General features: G+C 40.8%; 1 protein-coding gene across 2 annotated transcripts in view; it reads right to left on the reverse strand.

The window, feature by feature from the left end:
• Positions 1 to 23411, reverse strand: part of Stambpl1 (STAM binding protein-like 1) — a 46154-nt gene that overhangs the window by 8461 nt on the left and 14282 nt on the right. The window contains exons 2-7 of one of the 2 annotated variants that reach the window (XM_005385860.2): positions 14501 to 14583; positions 9415 to 9632; positions 6644 to 6719; positions 4393 to 4488; positions 2094 to 2451; positions 780 to 904 (exon numbers count right to left, since the gene is read on the reverse strand). In XM_005385860.2, coding sequence (XP_005385917.1) covers positions 780 to 904; positions 2094 to 2451; positions 4393 to 4488; positions 6644 to 6719; positions 9415 to 9632; positions 14501 to 14530 — 903 coding nt within the window. In that variant the 5' untranslated portion in view covers positions 14531 to 14583. The remainder of the gene's footprint in view (positions 1 to 779; positions 905 to 2093; positions 2452 to 4392; positions 4489 to 6643; positions 6720 to 9414; positions 9633 to 14500; positions 14584 to 23411) is intronic. The other variant, XM_013514911.1, reaches the window with a different exon arrangement.

Here is a 23411-nt window from a genome sequence, read left to right on the forward strand (position 1 = left end):
AAAAAAAAAAAAAAAAAAAGAAGAGGGTCCTGAGGTGATGATGCAGTTTTCCTCTCTTGGAGTAAAACTAATGATGAAACACTGGAATCTAGTCAGAAAATACATGTCAAATAAATCATATCATTCATGTCAAATGCCTGGACCCAGAAATATAAACTGATACCGTAAGAGCCTAAGAAAGGACACTTGAGAAGACATTTTTCATCTTCACTGCAAGAGGAAATTAAATCTCATTTATCTCCTTCTATTTTGACATTGTCGTCTGTCATACTTCTAGCAATATCTTTCATAAATATGACCAGTCATTATAGATTTTAGTTTGTTAAAACTATTCCTTTAAACTAAAGAAAACAATGGAACTCTAATTTCATTCCACAAGTATTTGAAAAAGGATGGGAAGATATTTGCCAGAGGTAAGGATAGATAGAAAGACAATTATATGAAAGTGTGTGAAACCAGCAATGGCCATGAAATTTGATTTAGCAAATAAGGTAAATTTGTAAATCTGAAGACTTGTAATGTACCATTTTTTAAAGTGAAGATTTAATTGATGGTTTGATTCCTTAAAACGGGCTTTGCTCATACCTCTGGAATTTAACAGCGCACTTACTAGAGACACAGTTCATGAATAATGACAGTAGATTTATGAAATTAATCTATATAAAGTGAATTTCATAATATTTACAGCTCCTAGCAGGCTTTTCTTCTGCTGTGCTAATCACAAGAAAATTAATACTCCTGGAAACACCCTGTGCAGAGAGACAGGAGAAAGGCCGTACCAGCTTTCCACAGAGGATCCCACAGGTTTCGATTCCTCTTACTGTATTGGATTCGGCCAGCAGCAGGAATTTGTGGCAGAGATCTCTCGGTAAAACCACACATCTCAGTCCTTCAACCACTAAATCTAAGACACGGGAAAAGGGCAAAAATCTAAAAAGCAAATCCTGTATTCTGTCTTCTAAATTGTTTTTGGAGAGTAACTGTAGTTTTAAATATAAACTCCAGAAGTGAAATAATCAGGTGTGTCATTTTCCATATTGTTTTAAAATTCGTACAAACAAATGACTAAAAAGAAAATAAAATTACATTTTGCATATAAATTACTTTATAAGCAAAGGGGTAAATTGTGAGCATTTGTACATGTTTATGCTCTGGATAATTATCTCCAGGTATGTGTACATTTTCTTGTAGTGCATAACGTATGTACCATTAAATGCAGAGGTTGCATAGAATACATCTCACCTCCTATAAGATAGAGAATAAATATTCTTCACTATATTTACTATGTGTTGTTCATATGCAATGAGAGTTAATGATCAGAGAGCAAAAGCGTACTCTGGGAAATAATTAGCAGTAAAGGGGCTGGGAATTTAGCTCAGCGGCACAGCACCTGCCTGGCAAGCGCAAGGTCATGAGTTCGATTCCTGGTACCAGAAGAAAAACAAAAAAATGAACAAACAAAAAAAAGCAGTACAGTAGTTTGTAAAATGGGTGCCTATCATTATTACTGTTTAAAAATAATTAGGCACACAGATTCCATCTGACAGTGACTCCCAAAAAGAATTCATTTGATTTCGTGTACTTGCCAATATAGTTTTTACAGTATTAACTAGCATTAATTGTTGGCAGAAATACACACTCCATTTGGAGGTTAACTATGTAAGAGATCCTCTCCATTCATGAAAAATGCTAAATTGCTTTATGATTGAGCAAATGTCTGGGCAATTTTTTCAGTATTTTCTTTTCTCTCCACATCAGTGTTTACCTTTAAGCTTTATGTGTTTCTTAGTTAAAATGCATGGAAGAAAAAGAATGCCAGGAATTCTCATTTAAAACCTGTGTTCAGTGAGAAAAGACAGCCCCATTTATTACAGAGTCTGCTTTATCATCAGGAGAATCATGTTTCCTGAATTTTAAAATTACATGTAGTAAAAGCATCAGAGCACAGAGAAGTTAGTTCTGCCATTGACACCACTTCATTCAGGGGTCCTACTACCGTTAGTCAGGAGATGAACAGACCCTCCCAGCTGCTGCGGAGAACTGCTTCCATCAGAGCAGCCTCAGTGTCTTGAAGCGTGCACGATATCACTTACTCTGCACAGCACTTAGAGTAGCTGCTAGCTTTAAGGCTCTGTTGACAGGAGGTGAATGTCTAGTACAATTGGTTGCTTCACTTTTGGTAGGTGGATCTGCAAATACATTCAGCAAGGAGTTGTTCTGGTGCGAGGAAAAGCAGGAGAGAGCCTTCCCGTCAATCTGCTCCGATAGTCCCGGGGTCTCCTGACTCCGCGTCTGGCCTCGGGCTAACTCTTGCCTCTTGAGTTGGTCTTCAAAAAACAGGAACTGCTCCGATTCAAGCTGCTGCTGGCGCATCTGAGCAATCCGCTTCCTTTCTGCCTCTATCAATCTCTGATGCTCCAATTTTTTGAGAATTTCAGCTTTATATTTGTTCTAAAAATGTGGTTAGCAGAAGAAAAGGTTAATTTCCAAGGGAAAAACATCAAACTGGGATTACACACTTTCCATCTTCTAGCAGACAGATAGCTGGAGACTGACATGTCCAAAGGGACACTTAGGAAGCCGTGAGGAAAACACACACCATGAAAAAGTCCCTTACTCCAATTAAGTCTGCAGTTCAAAATCCTCTCCTACTTCACCAGAGGTAGAGTATGACAATCAAGTTCCATCCATTCTCTGGTACTTCCAAATGTTGGAAAATTAAGGTCAGGGTTGACCAGCCAGACTGGATGGAACAAAATCTTTCCTGAAGACTGTGCTGCTCCATCCAGTCACCAGTGGCCACATGTGGCTATGGATGTACACTTAAATTAGTAAAAACTAAATACAATCAGAAACCCAATGCCTCAGTCCTCTAGTCATATTTTCGGTACCCAACAGCGACACGTGGCTGCTGGCTACCATATTGGAAAGTGTAAAATAGAACATGTTCACTAGCACAGGAAATTCTATTGCACAGGGCTGACCCAAAACTTTCACCATTTGGATTTTAGGACTCATTCTCTATTAAAACTTTATGGAGAGGTGGAGTCACAAAGAAATAGTCCTTAACATGTATTCTAACCACTTCTGTCATAATTTAGTAGGAATTTTGTTAGAAATGCAAAATCCCAAGTTCCTGAGTACAAACAAACTATCTAGGCATTATTAGATCAGAGAACAAAAAAAATTTAATAAGCTTCTCAAACGATATTGCTAGAAACTAGATTGGGGGAGCTAATGTAAGGTGGGGGTAGTGAAGGAGACCAAGATTAGATTCTGCATTTCTGACGAGTCTAGGGGACAAAGGTACAGTTGATAGCCAGGGCTTACAGGGAGGTCTGGTGGCCTCTCCCAGGTATGGCTGCTGCCACTCTACCACCACAGATTTCTATGTAGGACATAGTGTGCTTGGCAAGGCAGTTTGTGTCACCCAAAGCAGAAGGTGGCACAGCAGCTGAGCCTGCTCCTCCCGAGGAGGTCCTTCAGCAGGACAACGTCTGCCTTGCTGAGTGTGAGAGACCGGAGCTGAGCTCTGCCCTCTCTTGCTGTTGCTTTCACTTGTTCTACAAAATCATTTGCCTTTCATATTTCCAATCAAGTCACTAATATCCACACTTCTGAGCTCACTCTTCTGCCACTTAGTTAAAATACCTCATGCGAAACAGCCTTCTGGCCACGCCGATAGAAAAGCAAGACAGAGGCGATGAGATTGAACTGAAGTAAGGGTCATGCAGGTGGCAATCTCCAAAGCAAATAAACACACACACAAAGCACAACACTTACAATAATGCATCAACATTTGAGAGTTCACATTTTCAACCGAATATCTTATAGATTGGTCAATTTCTTTTTTCAATGCCTGTCTCTTAGACATCACTATCACTTTCACTTTTTATCTAATAGCAATCAGAAATCACCACCCTTTGGTGCTGTGATCACATTCCATCAGTACGATTAGCTGTTGTTCTATCTGTATGTATTATTCACTGTAATACTTAATCAAATTCATGTTTCCAAGGCCTGCATAATTGGACACAACAGAAATCATTCATTGTTCTCACTGCTTCCTATTGCCTCTGTTCATTTGAAAAAGCAGCCATTTGGCTTAAGGTTACAGGGCAAAGACATAGCCCAAAAGTTCTGCTTAAATCTCTGTAGGAAATCTATCTCCTAATGCACTGCTTCATTAGATGTTACAGGGAAATAAAAATACCACATCTTTGGTGCAAGTACTTAACCTGAACATCAACATGAATTTTTTATTGGTTTCACATCACTGCATCTTTAATTTTTAATTTAAATGCATATGATACTTGGAAAACTCATAAAAATAAAATTCAAAAATATTTGCACAGAAAACAGTCATGAAATAAATGTATCAAGTGAACTTACTTTGCTTTGCAAATATTCTTGGTATTCTACGTTATATTTCTTTAAAAGGTCCTTTTTCAATTCATCTGTCCTTGGGAAGGCAATCTCCTTCAGTTTCTTTTAAAAATATATATATACATATCAATTAGTGGGATTTTCAGTATAGTCTATAAATAATCAGCTGAGAAGGAAAAACAGCTGGTATATTTATTAGAAATTAAGTCACAAGTAACCAAAGATGATGGCAGTAAAATAACTTTCCTTATTCTAGGGTTCCAAAATAAAATTTTCGGAAGTTAAAAAAAAAAAAAAAAAACCTTTATTGACCCCACTGATTAGATAAGCTTCTTGTGTAGGCAAGTATCCCATTTTTAGGTAGTAGGTACCGATTCCATATGTAAATCACGTAGCATCAGTAACAAGGGAGCACTGGAAGGTGTGGGGCGGGTAGGGATTCCTAGACAAACCAAATGTAAAAAGCAACTGAGAAACTTTTCATAAAAATACTGTACAGATTCTGAGGCTGCTGCTAGATATACTAGAGAAAAGGTCAACTAATCTGCATCTCAAACAACTTCCCCTGTGATTCTTAGTCACAGGAAAATCTGGGAAACCAGACAGAGTCCAATTACCACCCTTCTGTTGAGAGAAAAGGAAACAAAGGCCAGGTGGTGGGCCTACGGCTCATGTGCTGCACCCAGCTGTTTGCTACCACTCAAAGCTCTACAAGGTTCATCATCACTGGAAGAGAAATTGTTACATATCATAGAACTTGCAAGTGGTCTTGTCAGGACCAGAACCCGAGTCTCCTACTGCCAAGAAGGTCCTTCCACCAAAAGGTTTGCTCTTTTAATTCGTTGTCATTTACTTATTGACCTATCCATTTATTTAATAAACATGAATAAGAGAAAGGTACTACTTTTGAAGAAGTTTGCTCTTGCCAATAAAAACAACACTCAATTACACCAAGGGTCACCTTGACAGCTTAGACCTTTGGTTTCCATACTCTCTAAGGTTGAATGTACAAGAGATTGAAGGGAAAATGTTATACAAAGACAGGATAACATAGTGAGTATAAACATGTAACCATGTCAAGTGACCTAACATTTTAACTAAATCTGTTTCCAGACAGCCTCTGGCCTTATAGGACTAGCAGGAGAGTCTTTATTCCATAACACAGTAAAATATTTCTCAATAATTATCACACAGTGATTGGCTTTGTACACAGTCTTTTAACACCTCATAAGGCCAACACAAACCAAGATGAATGAGAAACACTGTAAAACGTTTATTTAAAGGGATGTCTTCTCAGCTAGAGATCGCATAACAAAGGCTTATGATAAACACATGCATTGCAACAATCTTTTTTTTCACTGATAGTATTTCAGGCAGGCCGTCCCTCAACACTTACTACACATAAGCCCAAATACTCAAAGAGGTAAATACAGTCATGCAACATTTAAGGATGGGGATATATTCTGAACAATGTGTCATCCCTGGGTTTTGTGTTTTTGTGTATTTACACAAATTAAGGTGCCTATGATGTCACTAGGCAATATGATTTGATGCAACCCACCTTGACCATGTGGTCCATGGTTGACTGAAGCATCATTATATGGTGCATGACTGTGGCTAGAACTCTGTAGCTGCCTTAAAAGTGAACACTGGCCAGGCATGGTGATGCGTGCCTGTAATCTGCGTGACTTGAGAGATTGAAGTAGGAGTATCGCAAGTTTGTGTACAAACTGGACAACTTAGCAAGATCCTGTCTCAAAAAAGGAAGGATAGAAAGGGTAGCTGGGGTGTCACTCAGCACTCCCTGTGCTCAATTCCCAATATCATTGAAATAATAATAGCAATAATAATAATAACAATAATAATGCATAGTAATTTTCAGATAATTACTGGGTTCAGGGCTGTACAAAGTAATTAAAACCAGCCAAAATGACTGCCTCAAATAAGTACAGGAAATCATATAACCACTCTCTCAATTTCTGGGAGGAATCTAAATAATTCCTTCACATCAAAAGGTGATAGAGTTCATCCTTTTTCTTTCTTTTATCCACCACCATCAATTAGACAGGACACATTGGCTCAGTCATAATCATTAAATGTCTAAGAAGAAATCGAAACATCATAGCTAATGGAATGAATTTCTTGTGTTCAAACTCTCCAGAGGAAGAGACAAAGGAGGAAAGGAAGGGGTTGGTGAACCAATAATGGATATTTGTGGAGCATTTGATCCCACAGTGGAAAATCAGTCCCACGGTACCTTCATAATATCCTGCTTTTCAGGTACTGCACATTGCTGGTAATCTCGGTGGTTAGGAAGCTTTTCCACAAACAAGCTGGAGAAAAAGAAAACACACAAAGCAAAAGCTTAACGACAGTATCGAATAGGAGCATCCTTTTCAAAAATGACGTTTAATGACATTATTTAACCAATAGTCTTTCCATCCACCTTTTCATTAAAGGTTGACATGAGTATTATTTTGGCACTGCAGGGTAGTGAAGTTCAGCAAACTAGGCACAGAAGCTAATGGGATTAAAGTCAAGATACATCTTTGCTAAACGAACCAAGTCACTTTGGTCTTTCTCAGGACCTGGGCACTTGAGCACCGTCTGATTTCTGTGTGCTGCTGGCAACCGAAAGGATGATACAAAAATGTGAGAGTGTGGAAAGACCAAAGTTAATCCCTTCTCACCCTAGAAAAAGATTCGGATAATCACGGATGAATAAGTAGCACTATTGAGTATATATCAAAAACTCTTAACTGAAAATGTATAACTTAAAAAAAAAAAAACAACCAGAATCTACAATGAATTAAGAGATGTTGATTAGCTGTTACTTTCCCACCACCTTTGGGGGAAGTAAGATGCAAGACAGGGACAGGGAATCCATGCCAACCAGGTGCACTGCTCCCAGGGAAAACAAAGGTACTGCTTCCACAAGGACAGAAAATTCTCTTTTTTATTCACTGATGCATCCCAGCCTGACGAAAGTAGCCAGCTAATAGCCAGTAGTCAATAAAAATCTGAAAAGTGAATGAACAGCTCTTCCTTGATGGATCAGAAGGGGATGTAAAGGCTAGTTCTGTAACTAACACGGAACACATTACAATTACTGACGTTACTGCTTACAAGCCACATGCACACATTCATCACATCACGTTGCCTGATGATTAGGCCGTGGGCAGACAGAAATGGCAACACAACTCCCATTTCTCAAATGCGAAAATTAATGCATATAGAAGCAGCGGAAGAGTTGTGAGCTCTCTCAGACTTCATAAACAATCAAAATCACGAGTACTAAGAGCTGGAGGAATTTCAGAGATTTTCCCCCATAAGTCTTTCATTTGTAGAGAGGGCACTGAGGCCCAGAGACAGTAAGTGAGGCACAAATTATCACACTGCTAATGACATGAGAGAATTCAATCATTCTGAGCGCTCAGTAGCTCAGGGTACAGTGGTTTTCTCCTTTACTGCACTTATGCTTCCATACCAGTGTGAGCAAAGCTGGAGCAGAAAATGAAAGACATATGAACTGTTGACACCTGAAACCAAGCTGTTGCTATCAGTGGTAGGAGATAACCTTCAATTTCATATTCACTGCTTCACTTCCAAAAATAACAACTGATTTTTCCAGATAGGATGAAGGTTACCACTCATTCTCTAAATTTCCAAGCTAAATATTCAAGGTGAATAACTTAGAAATGTGTATGCTATGTAAACTGCTTTTAATTTTGCCCTTGGTAGAATGACAGAATTTTTAAACTGCTTGATCTGTTCAACTTCTTGAGTGTCCTCAGGGTAAGCACCCCCCACTCAACCAGTGAAACTGAAACTGTAAGGTAGGAAATGGAAGGTACTCCATGATCCCCCTGGGATGTGAAACTTTCAACAGTCAGCCTCAAGAAGCAGGGAGCACCTGCAGGTGGGTGGGGTAAGGATGGGATTGGGAAGATGCTGGTTGAGGAACACAAAGTTTCGGTTCCATAGGAGGAAGAAGTTCAGGAGGCCCAGTGCAGCAGTGTACAGCACTGCGATCCTAATAAAACTTTACAAGACAGCAGATTTTAAGTATTCTCGCTACTTAACAAATGGTAAGTGTGTGAGGTAATGGATATGTTAATTAGCTGGGTTTAGTCTTCCACAATGTACACATCTTTGAAAATATCATAAATACCCCATAAATACACATAATTACTTGTCAATTAAAATAAAATTAAAAATAAACTAGTCAAATTAACCAACATATGATTTCAATTAAAACCAACAAACAACAAAACATTCAGCTTAGAGTAAATAACTATTAAGAAGCTATCTCTCTGACCAGTTAAACTGCTACACTGGTAAGAAGAGTCCAAATCCCATTTCTGTTCATTATTAAGCTAAGCTGTATTACCAACAAATTCCTAGTGGGAAATATGTGATTTTTACACAGGTATTTTGATGTAGCCACACTCATTCAACATTTTGAAAGCACTTTTGTACATAGGATTCTTATGTAACCAAATAAATTATCTTAAAAAAGTAGTAAGTGCTATAGAGAATTGAAGGCCTGCTTCCAGAATCACATCTTTTCTATGCTTCCCAACTTGTCCCCAGGCCTCAACCCATCATATTAAATTTTTAAAATGTTGGTGACATGTTCCAGATGCTGTAGGTGGAGCTGCAGTGGGGCTCCTGCTCTCAGAAAGCTTGCATCCCTGTGGGGAAGGAACAGCAGGGAACAAGAAATTCTGTTCGTGAAGAAGGAGACACCCAGGTTACTGGGCTGATCGGCTGAGAGCCTCCCCTCCTCCCTGACCTTCAGCTCATTCCTAAGCCCCACAGGGGGCAGCTGAGTGCCTTTCAACACATTTGCAGGTAACTTAAAAACCTGGGCATCTAACGCTTTGAGAAACAGTACAACTAGTTTGACTATGAAAACCCTTCTGGTACCCCACAATGCCACATGAAAGTATCATGTATTTTCTTCTAATTTCTCATTTTAAAGGCCTCTAAAGCCAATAAACAACAACAACAGGAACAAAAACTTACGTTATAAATTTATTGTAAAGAACAAAGGCATTTTCCAAGTTTCCCTCTTCCAGGTACACAGACGCCATCCTCTCCATTTCCACTCCGGACCTGAAGTAGCGGCGCGGCGTGATGTCCTCGTTGACGGTAATATTGCAACCCAGCTTGCTTAGGGCACGGACCCGCTCTTCTGGGCTTACGGAGACATCTGTATGGTCAGGCATAGCAGCTAACTTTCTCTGCAAAGCAAAATTTAAATATCTGATATAGTAAGGAAAGAATATGACTGACTAATGGACACACTAAAAACTTGGCATCAATACTTAAAGAAATCTTTTCATAAGAGTTAAGACATGGGGGCTGGGGTTTTAGCTGAGCAGCACAGCGCCTACCCGGCAAGCACAAGGTCATGAGTTCGATTCCCGGTACCAGAAAAAAAAAAAAAAAAAAAGAGTTAAGATATAATCAAAGCAAAAACCCTACCTAAAGACACACATCCAGGATAAACTTACATTTTTGTTTAAGTAAGAGCCCCTTTAGATTTCATGATCAAATCAGGTGGCAGTTCCTGAGTGTGTGCTTTAGGTCATTTCAGGTAAAACATCATGGACCCTCTCACATGCCCCTGCGGATGTTCACCTCCTGAGTCATGTGGGGCAGACCCAGGATAAATCCCTTCATAGAAGGACTCATGTCATTCTCTGAATGGTCTCAAGGCAGTCTCTAAATCCAAAGTTACTATCCGGATTTGAGTCCTTGCCAAAATAGATCTAGTTTAATAAGAAATTTTCAGGGTCTTTCTCCAGTTTCACAAAATAAAAGGAAGAAAAATCTACCAGTAAGTTCTGGAGACGCCTATCCAAACCTAAGAACCTCCAGCCCCATTTTTATTAAATATAAAACACCCTCAGGTTGCCATATTGTAGTACTTATGCCATTCATCAGTCCCTGATTGAAAAAACACTAGCAATAAATTAACTAAACAATTCCTGTATTTCAATTTTATTAACAAAACCAGTATTTATACACATTTGGAAAAACATAAGTATATATTTTTCAGGTTAATTATTCAGTTACTCAGTAAGAAGTCAGTGCTTCAGAAAAAGCAAAACAAAAAAAAGTCAGGACATTTTTTCTATTAAAGGTCCAATGGCCAGCACCTTATGGTCTCTGTCACAACTTGAATTCAGTGCTCCTGGTGGGAAAGCAGCCATAAACAACATGGAAACAAAGGAGTCTGGCTGTGCTCCAAGCAGTGACTTTACCCCTGAGCCATGGTTTGTTTTCTCCTGGTTTAGACTCATGCATCTCCAAGTACCGCCCACAAAACAGCAGCATGAGCAACAACTGGGCCTTTTATAAAAGTGTAAATTCCTAACTGGCCCCACCTCAGGATCTCTGGAGGTGCACTGGAGAATGGATCTTTTAAGCAGGGCTCCCAGAGGCACTGAGTTATGTGCCAGTTTTAGACCACTCTTCCAGGTCTTGATACTCTGAGGTGGCCCAGAGCCAAGTTCGCTCCCTGAGGCCTCCTTCGTCAGTTAAGTGTAGGGTGTGTGTCCAGCTCCAGCGTGGACAGGGCACCTCACTAAGGTCTACAGAAAGCTATGAAAAACTCTAAGTAGACGTAGTTTTAAGTGTGGCATGAATTACCAAAAAGAGTACAGAGTATAGCAGATTAGATGTCTGAAGTTTTTCAGTGCCATCTGATCTATTTTCATGGTAGTTATATAGCACATAGAATCCCAGGGATTTAAAATGACTCCTGTTCCTGAAAGTTTAATATATAACCAGAGAGCCATAAATAAGTTTCTCAAGGTTTCGGTTAGTCAGAAGCAGGCCACTCCCCCTGCACCTGCTATTACTCTTGTGACCTGGCCTGGAGCAACATGGGTGAGGTTTCCATGCAGTTTTTTCCTAGAGAGCTTGGGCTTCCTCTCCCAGAGAGCCTAACACTATCCCCTATCCAGGAAAGCCAAGTCAACTAAAGGTGAAGAGATGAAAGATGTAGTCTCCTACATTCTCCAGGGGAGAGAAGGGTCTAGTCAAGTCACAAGGAATAAGGTGCTTTCGGTTTTGGTTCTCACCTAGAGAACTTTTGATCTGTGCTTATCTGGTCAGAATTCTGAAAGTACAGAGGAATGGCTGGTTATAACATCAGTGCTCTGGCCATTCCTCAGTGACTTCATGTCACACTCAAACATGTTTCCTTTATTAGGAAAACAAGCACCAAAGTACAGTTAAAGAGAGACATTAATTCTGGTGTAGGGGGCTGGGAACGCGGCTCAGTGGGAGATCATGGGTTCAATCCTCAGCACTGCAAAAGAGAAAGAAAGAAAGAAAAAAAAAAGAAGAGAGAAAGAGAGAGAATGAAAGGAAGGAAGGAAGAGAAAGAAGAGAGAAATGAAGAAAGAAAGAAAAAGAGAGGGAGAAACAAAAAGAGAAAGAAAGAAAAAGAGAAAGGATAGTAACTAGAGACTATGATTTATTGAATATTTCAATATAACTACAAAAAAAGAATCCTTTTAGTAGATGCTCTAATTTCCATAGATTATTTTCCAGCCTTTTTTATGTCACTGAGGCAGAAAAAGTTTCTGACATAGAAATGATGTGTTTGAGGGGATAGAAATGCTAATTACCCAGATTTTATCATTACTTGTTGCATACATGTATCAGTGTATCACACTGTATCCTACAAATAGGTAAAAACATTCTATGTCAATTTAAAAAACTGTAAGCCTTTTAAAAAAATGTAATTGCTTTGATCCACACCCTATTATGTTATTCTTCTAGTTCTCTGAAGGACTTTCTTGGGTTTTATTTTTTGGAATTGTTTTGTTTTGTTTTTCTAGTACTGGAGATTAAACTCAGCGCCTTTGCACTGAGCTAGATCCCTATCACTTTTTTATTTTTCATTTGGAGACAGGGTCTCACTAAATCCTTAAACTGTCCCAGTGGGACTCAAACTTGTGATGCTTCTGCCTCAGCCTCCCAGGCACACATCACCATGCTCAGCCTGAAGGGGTCTGTAATTTCAGAGAAGCTTTTGCAGGCTTCCCCACAGAGTCGAGAGTGGGAGATTGGGAACTTGAGCTTCAGTCTTGATAAATGACTCTTTTCCAACTGAGATGTCTCTAACGCTCTAGCAGTCCGTCCACTTTTCCCTAAGCACATTCACCTATAATATTCAACAGTATGAAAGGACAATATTGTGACTGAACCACAAACAATTGCCTCAGTGACATGAAAAATGCTGGAAAATAATCTATGGAAATTACAGCATCTACTAAAAGGGCTTCCAGTCTCCCATATGCACAACAGTAGTTTGTCCCTATCCTAGTGTCATCTACACTGAATCATAATTGTGTCTGCACAGGTACTTCCCATCCCTGTGAACTCCATGAAGTTTTAAAAGAAAATATTTTCCACTCATCTCTGCTCTCTGGCATATTCCTTGAAACAAAGTAGATAATCCTTAATTGTATCAAATAAAAAAGAGAAAATGGAGCTGAGAATAGAGGTCAGTGGGAGGCCTGGCATGCACAAGGCCCTGGGTTCAATCTTCAACAGCAGAATGAAAAAAAGAGAGAGATGAGAAGAAGAAAGAAAAGGCAGCAACAAGACTATAATCAGATTATTTTTTTGCCCAGAAGATAAAAAACCAAGGTTGGTTTTTCTTTTTTCTTTCCTGAGTAGTGTTTTTCATTCTAAATGTGAAATTAATTTGAGAGATAAGCTAGGAAATAACCAAAAGCCTTTTTCAATTTAGTTTTTTTTCTATGTAAACTTCTTGGATGAAAACATAAAATTTGTGATGAAAAAGCCTTAGTGTTCGTTTTCTTTGTTTTTTGTTTGTTTGTTTGTTTTCTGATACCAGGAATCTAACTCGTGACCTTGTGCTTGCTAGGCAGGCGCTGTGCCACTGAGCTAAATCCCCAGCCCCACTTAGTGTTCATTTTCAAAGTGATGAATACAATGAAATTTTAACTATTCCTATTCAATGTTTGGGAAAAACACATAAGACACCCTATAAGGTTAATCCCTTCTTCTGCAGCGGTAGAAATGGACTACTCTTTCTTTCTCCACAGGGGAAGGCCAACATGGGTGCAGACAGGGAAAACGTTCCTCCAAGTCCTTACCTCTCAAACTTACTCTGAATACAACTATGCTCCTGTGAAGGACTTTGCTGGTCAAAGAAAAAACACTAAGTCACAGTCCATTTCAGTGCCAGATCAGCCTTCTGTTTATGTTCTGGCTCTACCCTTCACACGTATAGGGCACTAGGTTCAGTGTTGCTCAGAGGGTGTCCCTTTGTGAGTGGGTCCAGGAGGGTCACCAGGAGGAGGTAAACAGCAGCTTCCACTTATCAAGCCATCATGCTAGGTTGGGAATATGAAAAATATTGTCTCTAATTGTCACAAAGTACTAAACCAGGGCAACAGCAATTACATAATGTGCCTATGCTCACATTTGGAGACTGATCTGGGACACAGAATAAGACCACATTATCCCAATGCCCCTGTTATTTCTTCCCCAGTGCACTCCCTTTCTAAAATGTAAGTAGAGAAAGTGCATCCTGGTGGTTAAGATGTAGCCAGACAAAATGTACACAACCCGGGCAGTGAGGAGTGAAGTCAGAACAAGAACAAGTGTGCAGCCACGGACACAAGCACTGCAAAGTAACATCTAGATGTGAGATGCGTAATGTTCTCCTTAGTAGTACACGAGGCAAGTTTCCAGTTCTTATCCATGAAAAACCTGAGGCACAGGAAGGTTAGGTACTTGCTAAGGTTAGGTACTAGCTGTGATGTCAGCTTGAAAATTCCCTCCAGCATTTTTCCAAAGGACTACCTTTCTAGAATCTAGCTAGACAAATTAAAATTTCACACTTTTATGGGGGAAAAATTATTTTTAAATCTTGTGAAGATGGCTTTATTAGTCACTTCCTCAAAGGACAGTACCAGACAGATCAATTTAAAAAAAAAAAACCTACAAACAAATGCTAAACTTCTTAAAGTACTTGTGATTCATTGCACATTTGGTCTGCTTCTGTTCTTCTCTTTTTGGCTTTCCAGGCATATGGAAAATACCAGTCAGTATGACCTACCAGAGAATTCACAGTAAATGGCTGCTCCATGCCGTCTTGTCTACCAAAGGAAGGTGTTCACCGTCTCTTCTCAATCACTTCATCTGTTTCAAAGACAAAAATCAAAGCCAAGATTATTTGTTGAGAACCCAAGTCTCAAATCCCAAACCCCATGTCCAAAAGAACATAAACACACTGACATAAATTATATAACCAGAGTGTGTAGAGAGACTTTTGGAAATCTCTTCCAGAAAATATAAAACTGTGGGTAGTTAGGGTTTCCTGAAGTTGACCTTTGAAAATGGAGGTGTGAAAGCAATTTATATTTGGGGAGTTGCTTGATATTTTTTATTTATAACTCCAAGCAAAGGCATGAAGTAGTAGTTTCACTTTCTTCAAAGAGAGAAAGATGAGCACCTGTGTTTAAGACCAAGAACCACGGGGTCATGGAATCTGCTTGGAGCCAGCATTGGTTTAAACTTAGCCTGGGAGCTGTGGCAGGCAAAATTCGTATGGGCCTGGGACTCCTGTACACTAGGATCTGTGTGTTTGTGTAATTCACTCCTCTTGGTTGTAGAAGAGACCTATAATTGACTTCTAAGTGATAGAACAGGGCAAAGGTGACAGGATATTACGCCCATGATTATGTTACATTATGTTTCAAAGGTAAAGTGAGATTGTAGATATAGTAAGGCCCTAACTCAGCTGATGTGAAACTGATCAAATGGGAGGTTATCCTGGGTGATCCTAAACTAATGAGGTGAGACTTTCAAAGAAAGGAGATGGTCTTATGCTGGCATTGGAGACCCAAATGCCATGGGCTCTGTACCTACAGAAAATTACTTCTTCCAGTAACCATATGAGCTTAAATGAAGCCCATACCTCAGCTGATCCCCTATCCTTGGCCAACACCTCAGTAGATGCTTTGTGAAACAAAGTAAGTAAGCTCGGCCTAAGTAAGCTATGCCCAAGATGATTGACTCCAATGAAATAAGATCACAAGCGTGGGTTGTCTAAAGTCACTAAGTTCATGAAAATATGTAACGGAGTAATAGAAAACCGATAAGCTAGCTGTATGATAACAGGTAAACTATATATCCTTTCTGTGCATCTGAAATATGGAGAAGCAAAGTAATATGTCATATGAGTTAGCATATAAAGTTCTTAGAATAGTTCCTAGTAAAATGTTAGCTATCATTAGAATCTTTATTTTGCAGATGAGGAAGCTGCAGCTAAAAAAATGCACCAGAGTTCAAATATTAACTTAATACATGTTGTCCCCTTCCTTTTTATGCTAGTGTTGGTCATGTTCTGCATCACCACTTTCTATTTCTAGATTTGTTGTAGTCTTTACTGTAATCACTTAGGTGACTTTGGACACATACTTTCTCACTGAGTTCTTCATTTTGGAAACAGAGGAGCAGCTATGTTCTCCTTAGTTATAACATTCTGTGATTCTAGAATCCTCAGAAGTAGATCAATCAAGCCCTCCTTGTTATTTTCTGGCCCAAATCCATGGCTAAGAATGCCTTGAAGGAAGGAAGTCACCCTGCCTCCAGGTTCTGCCTCTTCTCATTGTCTCAGCTGTCCCTGGAGTAAAAACTCTAAGCCTACAGGTTACAAAAATGCCCAAGAAAGAAACCATGTGCACACACACACACACACACACACACACACACACAGAGAGAGAGAGAGAGAGAGAGAGAGAGAGAAAGCCACAGTCACAACATGAGGTTGAAAATTCAGGTACCACTGAATATGGGCAATACCACCTGGGGAATTACTGCTTTTCAGTGAGAAGAAATGAACAGGGGAAAAAAAGTTAAAGAGACAAAGTCTTATGGGGAATACGGAGGGAACAGAAAAAAGAAGAAGGAAATACTGGTCACTAGTTGATTTTGGCCTTATAAAGGGTGGAATTATTTCTTTTAAAAATTACTCGGAGCCCAGCATGGTGGAGCACTTCTGTAATCCCAGCACTCTGGGAGTTGAGGCAGCAGGATCACAAGGTCGAGCCCAGCCTGGGCAATTTAAGGACTTAATGAGACCCTACCTTAAAATAAAACATAAAAAAGAGGCAGGGGTAGCTGAGAAGTAGCTCAGCGCAAAGGCCCTGGATTAAATCTTCAGTACAAAAAGGAAGTTACTCAAGACTCTAAATAGAAAATAACTGTTGTTTTGTTTTGTTTTGTTTTGTTTTGTTTTGTTTTGTTTCCTCTTTTTGAGACACGGTTTCACTATGCAGTTCAGGCTGGTCTTGAACTCACTTTGTAGCTTAGGCTGGCCTTGAACTCAATCTCCCAAGTGCTGGGATTACAGGCATGTGCCAACACGCCCAGCTAGAAAATAATTTAAAAAGTAGAAAAATGTGGACAGTTGTTCTTAAATTTTCATGTACCTAAAATCATACCACCTGAGTCCTGTTTAAGACGCAGATTTCTGGGTTGCATCACAGGGATTCTGAACCCATCTGTTTTAAGCCCAGTAATGGGCGCTGTTAGAACATGGCCAGGGATTTTGATAGATGAGGCTTCCAAAGCAGTATTTTGAAAGACTGACTGCCTTTGACAATGTGGCAAGGCAGATTCCTAGTTTCAGATAAAAGCAATGACTCTTGAATTCACATGAGGATAATAGGAAAATCACATATTTTCAGGAGGGCCAGAGAAACCTGGCTTTTGGGCTGCAGTTCCAGACCAGGCCACTCACACAGAAGCATCGGTCTGGTGAAAACACCACTGCTGTCTCCGCAACTGATAAACCCCGGAGTCTGCAGCTTCCTCCATTGCCATCAGCACCTCCGACCACTAACTGCTGCCTTTAAAACGGTGTGCGGCTGCCCAGTACTCCTGCATGTCCCCAGGTTCTGTTTCCCAGCCCGAGAGGGAGATGTCTGCTACGGCCCAGGTCACAGGCCTGCAGCCTGGCAGCAAAGGTGGCTGCAAATGCAAAGATCTAGCACCTCCCATTTCAACAGGAGGCTGTGGGTGGTGCCAAGTGAGAAAAGGTGGATTTAGAACATGGAGGCCAAAAACAATGGTAAATGTGCACAAAAGCAACCCACCAGCTATACTGTTTTCTGTCATGAGCTTTTATAATGTAAAGTGTCTATTGAATTCAATATATTTCAAATGCCAAAACTGATTAATTGATTACTATACATAAAAATAACCTCTTTCTGTCTTTCTTTCTTCTTATTCAGTAACAGATACTATCTCCTCCCAAGAATAAGATGAAAGAGAGTCACAGGTTGGCCAGTCAACTTATTTTTTGAGCTGTCTTACTCTTTTACTTTTTAATCACTAATTGTGGTACCTACAGTTGTAATGTTAACATTAAGACGATATTGTCTGGATCAGTAGCTCCTAGGATGCTGAACTTCCCTTTAGGGGAGTCTGAAAGGCCAATTATTTTCATATTACTAAAATATTATTTGTCTTTTAAAACATCAGTTTCTCAAAATTGAGAAACAGTTACTACAGTGTAGCCGGGCGTGGTGGCGCAGGCCTGTAATTACAGCACTCGGGACTGAGGCAGGAGGATTGCTGCAAGTTTGAGGCCACCCTGGGCTACACAGTGAGTTCAAGGCCAGCCTGAATTACAGAGCAAAACCCTGTCTCAAATAAATTTAGAAAAGGTAGAATATTTGCTTGTAGATTCTTGTAAATGTCTTTTAATTTTTAGCAAACATAAACATAGTAAACATAAATAAATATAAGCCATATAAACAAAGATTTTTAGTGTCTCCAGTAATTTTTCTTCTTTTTTTCTTTCTTTTTTGCCATGCTGGGGATGGAACTCAGGGCCTTACATGTGCTAGACAAGCACTTTGCCGCTGAACTACACTCATAGCCCCTTTGGTGACTCTTAAGAGAGCAAAAAGTTTGAAACCTGCTGCTCTAGACCAACCCTACAAATAAAACAGCATAAAAACTCCTTGTGCTATGCCAATTTATCCAGAAACAAAGTAGGTTGTACAGATCTAAAACACAAAAAATGAAACACAAGTATCACCTTCTATTTGTGCTAACCAGAGCCTCTCTACAAAAATTAGAAAATTTTAACTGTGAGCACAGTACAATAAGAAACACCTACCTCACAGCCTGAGACCCACAGGTGCAGTGCAGCAGACTCAAGAACCCACAGCACCTGCTCTCTCTGATACTCCAGCCTTGCTCTGAGTGGCCTTGAGCAGCCCTGTCACTGTGTTTGAGCTGACGAGGTGTGAACAGAAGCGATGCCATCAATGTCTGACCCTGCCCTGCAAAGGAATGGGACATGGCCTCCTCCAGCCCCCTACACTCGCCTGCTGGCTGCAGTGTCCACCAAAGCTAAAACCCCATGGGACCTGAGGATGAGCCAAAGCAAACCAAGAAGAGTAAAGGGCTACCCTGGCTTGCTTTCATAGACCCCGGTGAGAGAAACAAATTTCTCCTGTGTTTAATGCTTTGGGGTGTTCGTTTGGGCAGCTAGGCCTGTAGCCTGCCAAAGGCAGCAACTGCAGCCACGGGGTTATTCCATCCCCCGCACCCTCCCTGGCCCAGGCCTCAGCACTGCCGGCCCACTTCCTCACCTTCCCAAGGTACAGGAAGCACCAATGTAAATCCTCCCTGCTTCCTCCCTCCACCCCTCTAAGCCCTCCCAGCCTGTAAAATCCCACTTCTCCATCTAGAAGTTTCCGACGTCTTTAAAATCAGTACCACGCAGACCCTCCGACTATGGACATTGCAAACTCCAGCCCCAAAGGCTACTTCTGGCTCTTGTAAATGTTCAGTTTAATTGTTCCCATAAGCTGTAAGCTAGTTATCAACATTTAAAACTTGGATGATTTCATACATAAAAAAGAAAATCAGGTTCCAGCTTCTTATTTTTTTTGAGACTTGAGCAACACTGAGCCTAGGGCCCAGCACCTGGACCTTCCTTGTTCCCACAGCGGACTGACCAAACAGAATGCTAAGCCTCTGATATGGAAATCAAAGCCATTTCACTGCTGTGCTCCTTTTCCAGGAGGAGGAAAGGCACACAACTTAAGTGCTACAATGATAAGCGAATGGTTCTTCATGGAAGGAAGCCATCGCGTAACATTCACGGCACAGAGAGCCCCCAGGAGCCGGCAGGGCTGCCCTCTCTAATTCCTCACACCTCACCTACCACTGAAGGGAAGACAGGCAGAAGATTACTGCAAGTGCTAAAGAGAAAATAAACAGTGCAATTCGGAGAATCAGAAATGCACTGAAGCAGAAAGCCTGAGACAGGATGTATTCAATGTCATCCAAAAATAAAATATAACGTTTCTTTCCAACAGGACAGAGGTGCTCCAAAGCACACAGTGCGAACACAGCCTCTCCGTACACAAGCCTGGCTAGGAGCTCAGCTCTGTGGTTTACTCACTGGGGATCCTTGCACCCCTCATTCACAAACGCCCCCGCTCATGCTTTCATCGCAGTCTTCAAGTGACAGGAAAATGGCCACCGGGAATGTCTGATTTCATCTCAGCCTGCCCCTAACTTCCACCCCCAGCAAGGCTCACATCTTGGAGGCTCGATAACATCTAAGCTACAGATACATAGTATATTTAACCAGTCAGATACCTTTGGGGGTTCTTTTTTTACAGTTCTTACCTTTTTGTTTCTATCCCCAAAGATGCAACCGTTTTTCCTCTATAAACTGACCTTTCACAGAGGTAGGTCTCAGGAGTATCTTCTCTCTGTTAATCCTCACACACAGACCTTGGGCACCTGCATGCTAGGAGTGTGTATGTTCACAAGGAGCACAGGGAGTCCAGCCCCTGACCCAGAAGCCCAGCTGACAGGTAGCTGCCAGAACCCAGTGAGCTGATGCTGTGCCCAGAGGGGTGTGGGTTACTCTACACAATCCAGAGCGGCATCCTCTTTGCTTCTGGGTCCCAGTTCAATGTCTCCAAGTCTCAGCTTCCTCGAGATACTATGGGAGAAGCTCTATGATTCTGCCTTTTAAAACAAACAGCAAGCCAGGTGGTGGCGCATGCCTGTCATTCAAGTATCTGGAAGGTTGAAGCAGCAAGATCCTAAGTTTAAGTCCAGCCTGGGTAATTTAGCAAGATCCCCATCTCAAAACAATGACTTAAAAAAGAGCTGGGAATGTAGCTCAGTGTGAAGGTCCTGGGTTCAAGCCCCAATACACATGTGCGTGCGCGCGCACACACACACATGCGCGTGAGCGTGCGCACACACGCTCACGTGCATGTGCATGTGCACAAATGATACCAAGAATGAACAGAGAAAATTATTTGAACAAGCATAGTGCTCATTTTGTGACCTCTTTAGCCTTACATTATTTTTTCTCCCCCCGCAACCTGTGCAGGGCTGGGGATCTCACCCAGGACCTCACACATGCTAGCAAGTGCCCCAACCACTTAGCTGCATGCTTAGTTCACCCCAATTTTGTTACTATTTTTCAGCTATAATTTACTTATCTTTTCTTTTTTTTTAACTTTGTTTGTTTGTAGCTAAGATCAGAATCCTGACCCACTTTCACACATAGAGCAACATTTTCCAGAACACAAAGGCTACCAGACAGTCTCCTCGGAGACTGGGCACTACACAAGTGCTGGCGACACCGTCACCGGGACGTGTCCTTTCCTCCCTGAGTGCCACGTTGACCTGGATAGCAGTCGTCGCCTGCCAGCAGCTGAGAGAACCCAGAACACCTCACACCACCTCCGGAGTCTCATTTCTAATTAGCCAGACCGTAGCCTTTCTTTCCCCCTCTGGGTTACAGCCGTGTTTTCCAGGAAGTACACAATGCAGTTACTTAGTTGGAAATACCTAAAGAAAATTACTATAATCTAGGCTGTGGGATACAGGCTGGGGCCTGCTGTAGGAAAAAAAGCACCTGGCCTCACTTTTTTGTCCATTTTGAAAGATTCTAAAACTTCAGAAAATCACAAAATCAAAAAATCACTTTTATTTTCTTAGACATATGTGTATTACCTATAAATCAGAAAAGTGCTAATGACCCAGAAAATACTTTGTCTGTACCAAAATTATTCTAAGATGAAAACATAACTTGTACAACTATAGTTTATCAATTTAAAATGAAAACTTAAAATTTTAAAAACTTAAGACTATAAAACTCAAGAAGTATACCTTTAAATAACTCTGAATATCAAAGAGGAAATTTCTAGGGAAATACAAAATATAGTGAGCTAACTAAAAATGAAAATACATCACAATTTGAGAAGGTGGCAAGAATATACCATCCTTACCAGCAGGGACCAATCCCGTTAGAGAAATTTGTCAGAATATTAGAAATATTTTCTATAATTTTAAGTACTGCATATGGGTATCTGTCACATGCCAGGTTCTCAATTCTTATTCCTAGAGGTATATCCTAGGGGTAGGTGTTCTGCAACAGAGTGCTTTAGGTTGCATTAATTCATAAAAATGTGGTTGCTTCCGTAAAGTGTATTAAATAAACTTTAAGGTCATTGTAGGGTATTCCGGGGGCAATCAACACACACTTTTGACCACAACATAATTATTTTTGCATAGCGCAATACAAGCTTTTATCCTAATATCAGCACAAAGTGGCTGGGTGCCCTAAGTACCCAGGGTTTGAGTAGACATGGACTACACCCCCTACAGACACCCCCACTTCATCCTCGCCAGCCAGGACCATTAGACATATTCACTTTCCCAGTCCCCCTTGGCTGGTGAGCAAGTGACTCAGGCTTCGTAGAACCGAAGGGGAAATCCACTGAGAGGATTGTGTGACAGATTTTCGCCTCTAAGACAAAAAGACATCCTAAAGAACATGTATCTTTCCATTGCCAGACACGCATTTTCCTGTAAGTCTTGGAATGCAGCGGCATCTCGCACCCCAGCAGGCCGAGTCCGAGAAGCAGCGTGAGGGCCCTGGCTCCTTCCTCGCATGATCAAGCTGAGGATCTGACCCTGCAACCTTTCTCCTCTGAATTGTTATTAAGATAATAAATGTGATTATTTAAGGTCCTCATAGGGTTCCGTAATATACTGCCTAACTAATTTCTCTGGCTATATGAGGAAATCTTAGCTATAGGAATCCTGTGATAGAAGAAAAGCGATCACGCTGAATAGCTAAAACAGGACAAGGAAAGAAAGAACTGATAACGCTAATGCTAAAATTTTGTGAGACTTAATCAGTGAAGAGAATAAAGCCTTTTGATCAGCTGGACGAAACAAATAGCAAAACAGCTCTCGTAACATGGACCGTTAATGACAGCTTTCCTTCCTCAGTGAACTGAAATAATGCATTACATGCATGATCTTGCATGGCCCAGCAACAGTCTTTTCAAATAAGAAGCAGCTCTGGGCACAGTGGGACATGCCTGCAATCACAACTACTTGGAAGGCTAAAGCAGGAGGATCCTGAGTTTGAAGTCAGCCCCTGCTAAGAACCTGTCTCAGAAAGGCTGGTGAGAACATCGTTACCTTAATCTAGACTTTATAGATATGAAAACTCAAACCTAGAAGATGTGGGAAACTTGAGTCAAATGATGGAGCAGTACTCAAAACTAGTCAAGCAGGGGCGGGGGATTTAGCTCAGCGGCACAGCGCCTGCCTGGCAAGCGCGAGGTCGTGAGTTCGATTCCCAGTACAGGAAAAAATAACCCAAAAAACAAAACAAAAAACTAGTCATGCACTGGCACTGGCGATTCATCTTTAAAAGGTATCAGTGACTCTCAGGGGAGGGTAACTCACTGGGCCTTGTACAAAGTGATAGCATTTACTGTAGAAATGAAGATTTCAGTTCAGAATGACAAACCGATGATTCATAATCTTCTCCCTGCCAAAGAGTTAAAAGGGCATTCTCTTCACTTTCCCCTTCGGCATAGTGATTCAGTGTCTGTGGACCGACCACCTGGCATATACAGTTAGAAATTCAAGTGCATGATTACTCTACCAAGACACTC

Source organism: Chinchilla lanigera, unplaced genomic scaffold, assembly GCF_000276665.1.
Source record: "Chinchilla lanigera isolate Chin_1 unplaced genomic scaffold, ChiLan1.0 scaffold00024, whole genome shotgun sequence".
NCBI lineage: Eukaryota > Metazoa > Chordata > Mammalia > Rodentia > Chinchillidae > Chinchilla > Chinchilla lanigera.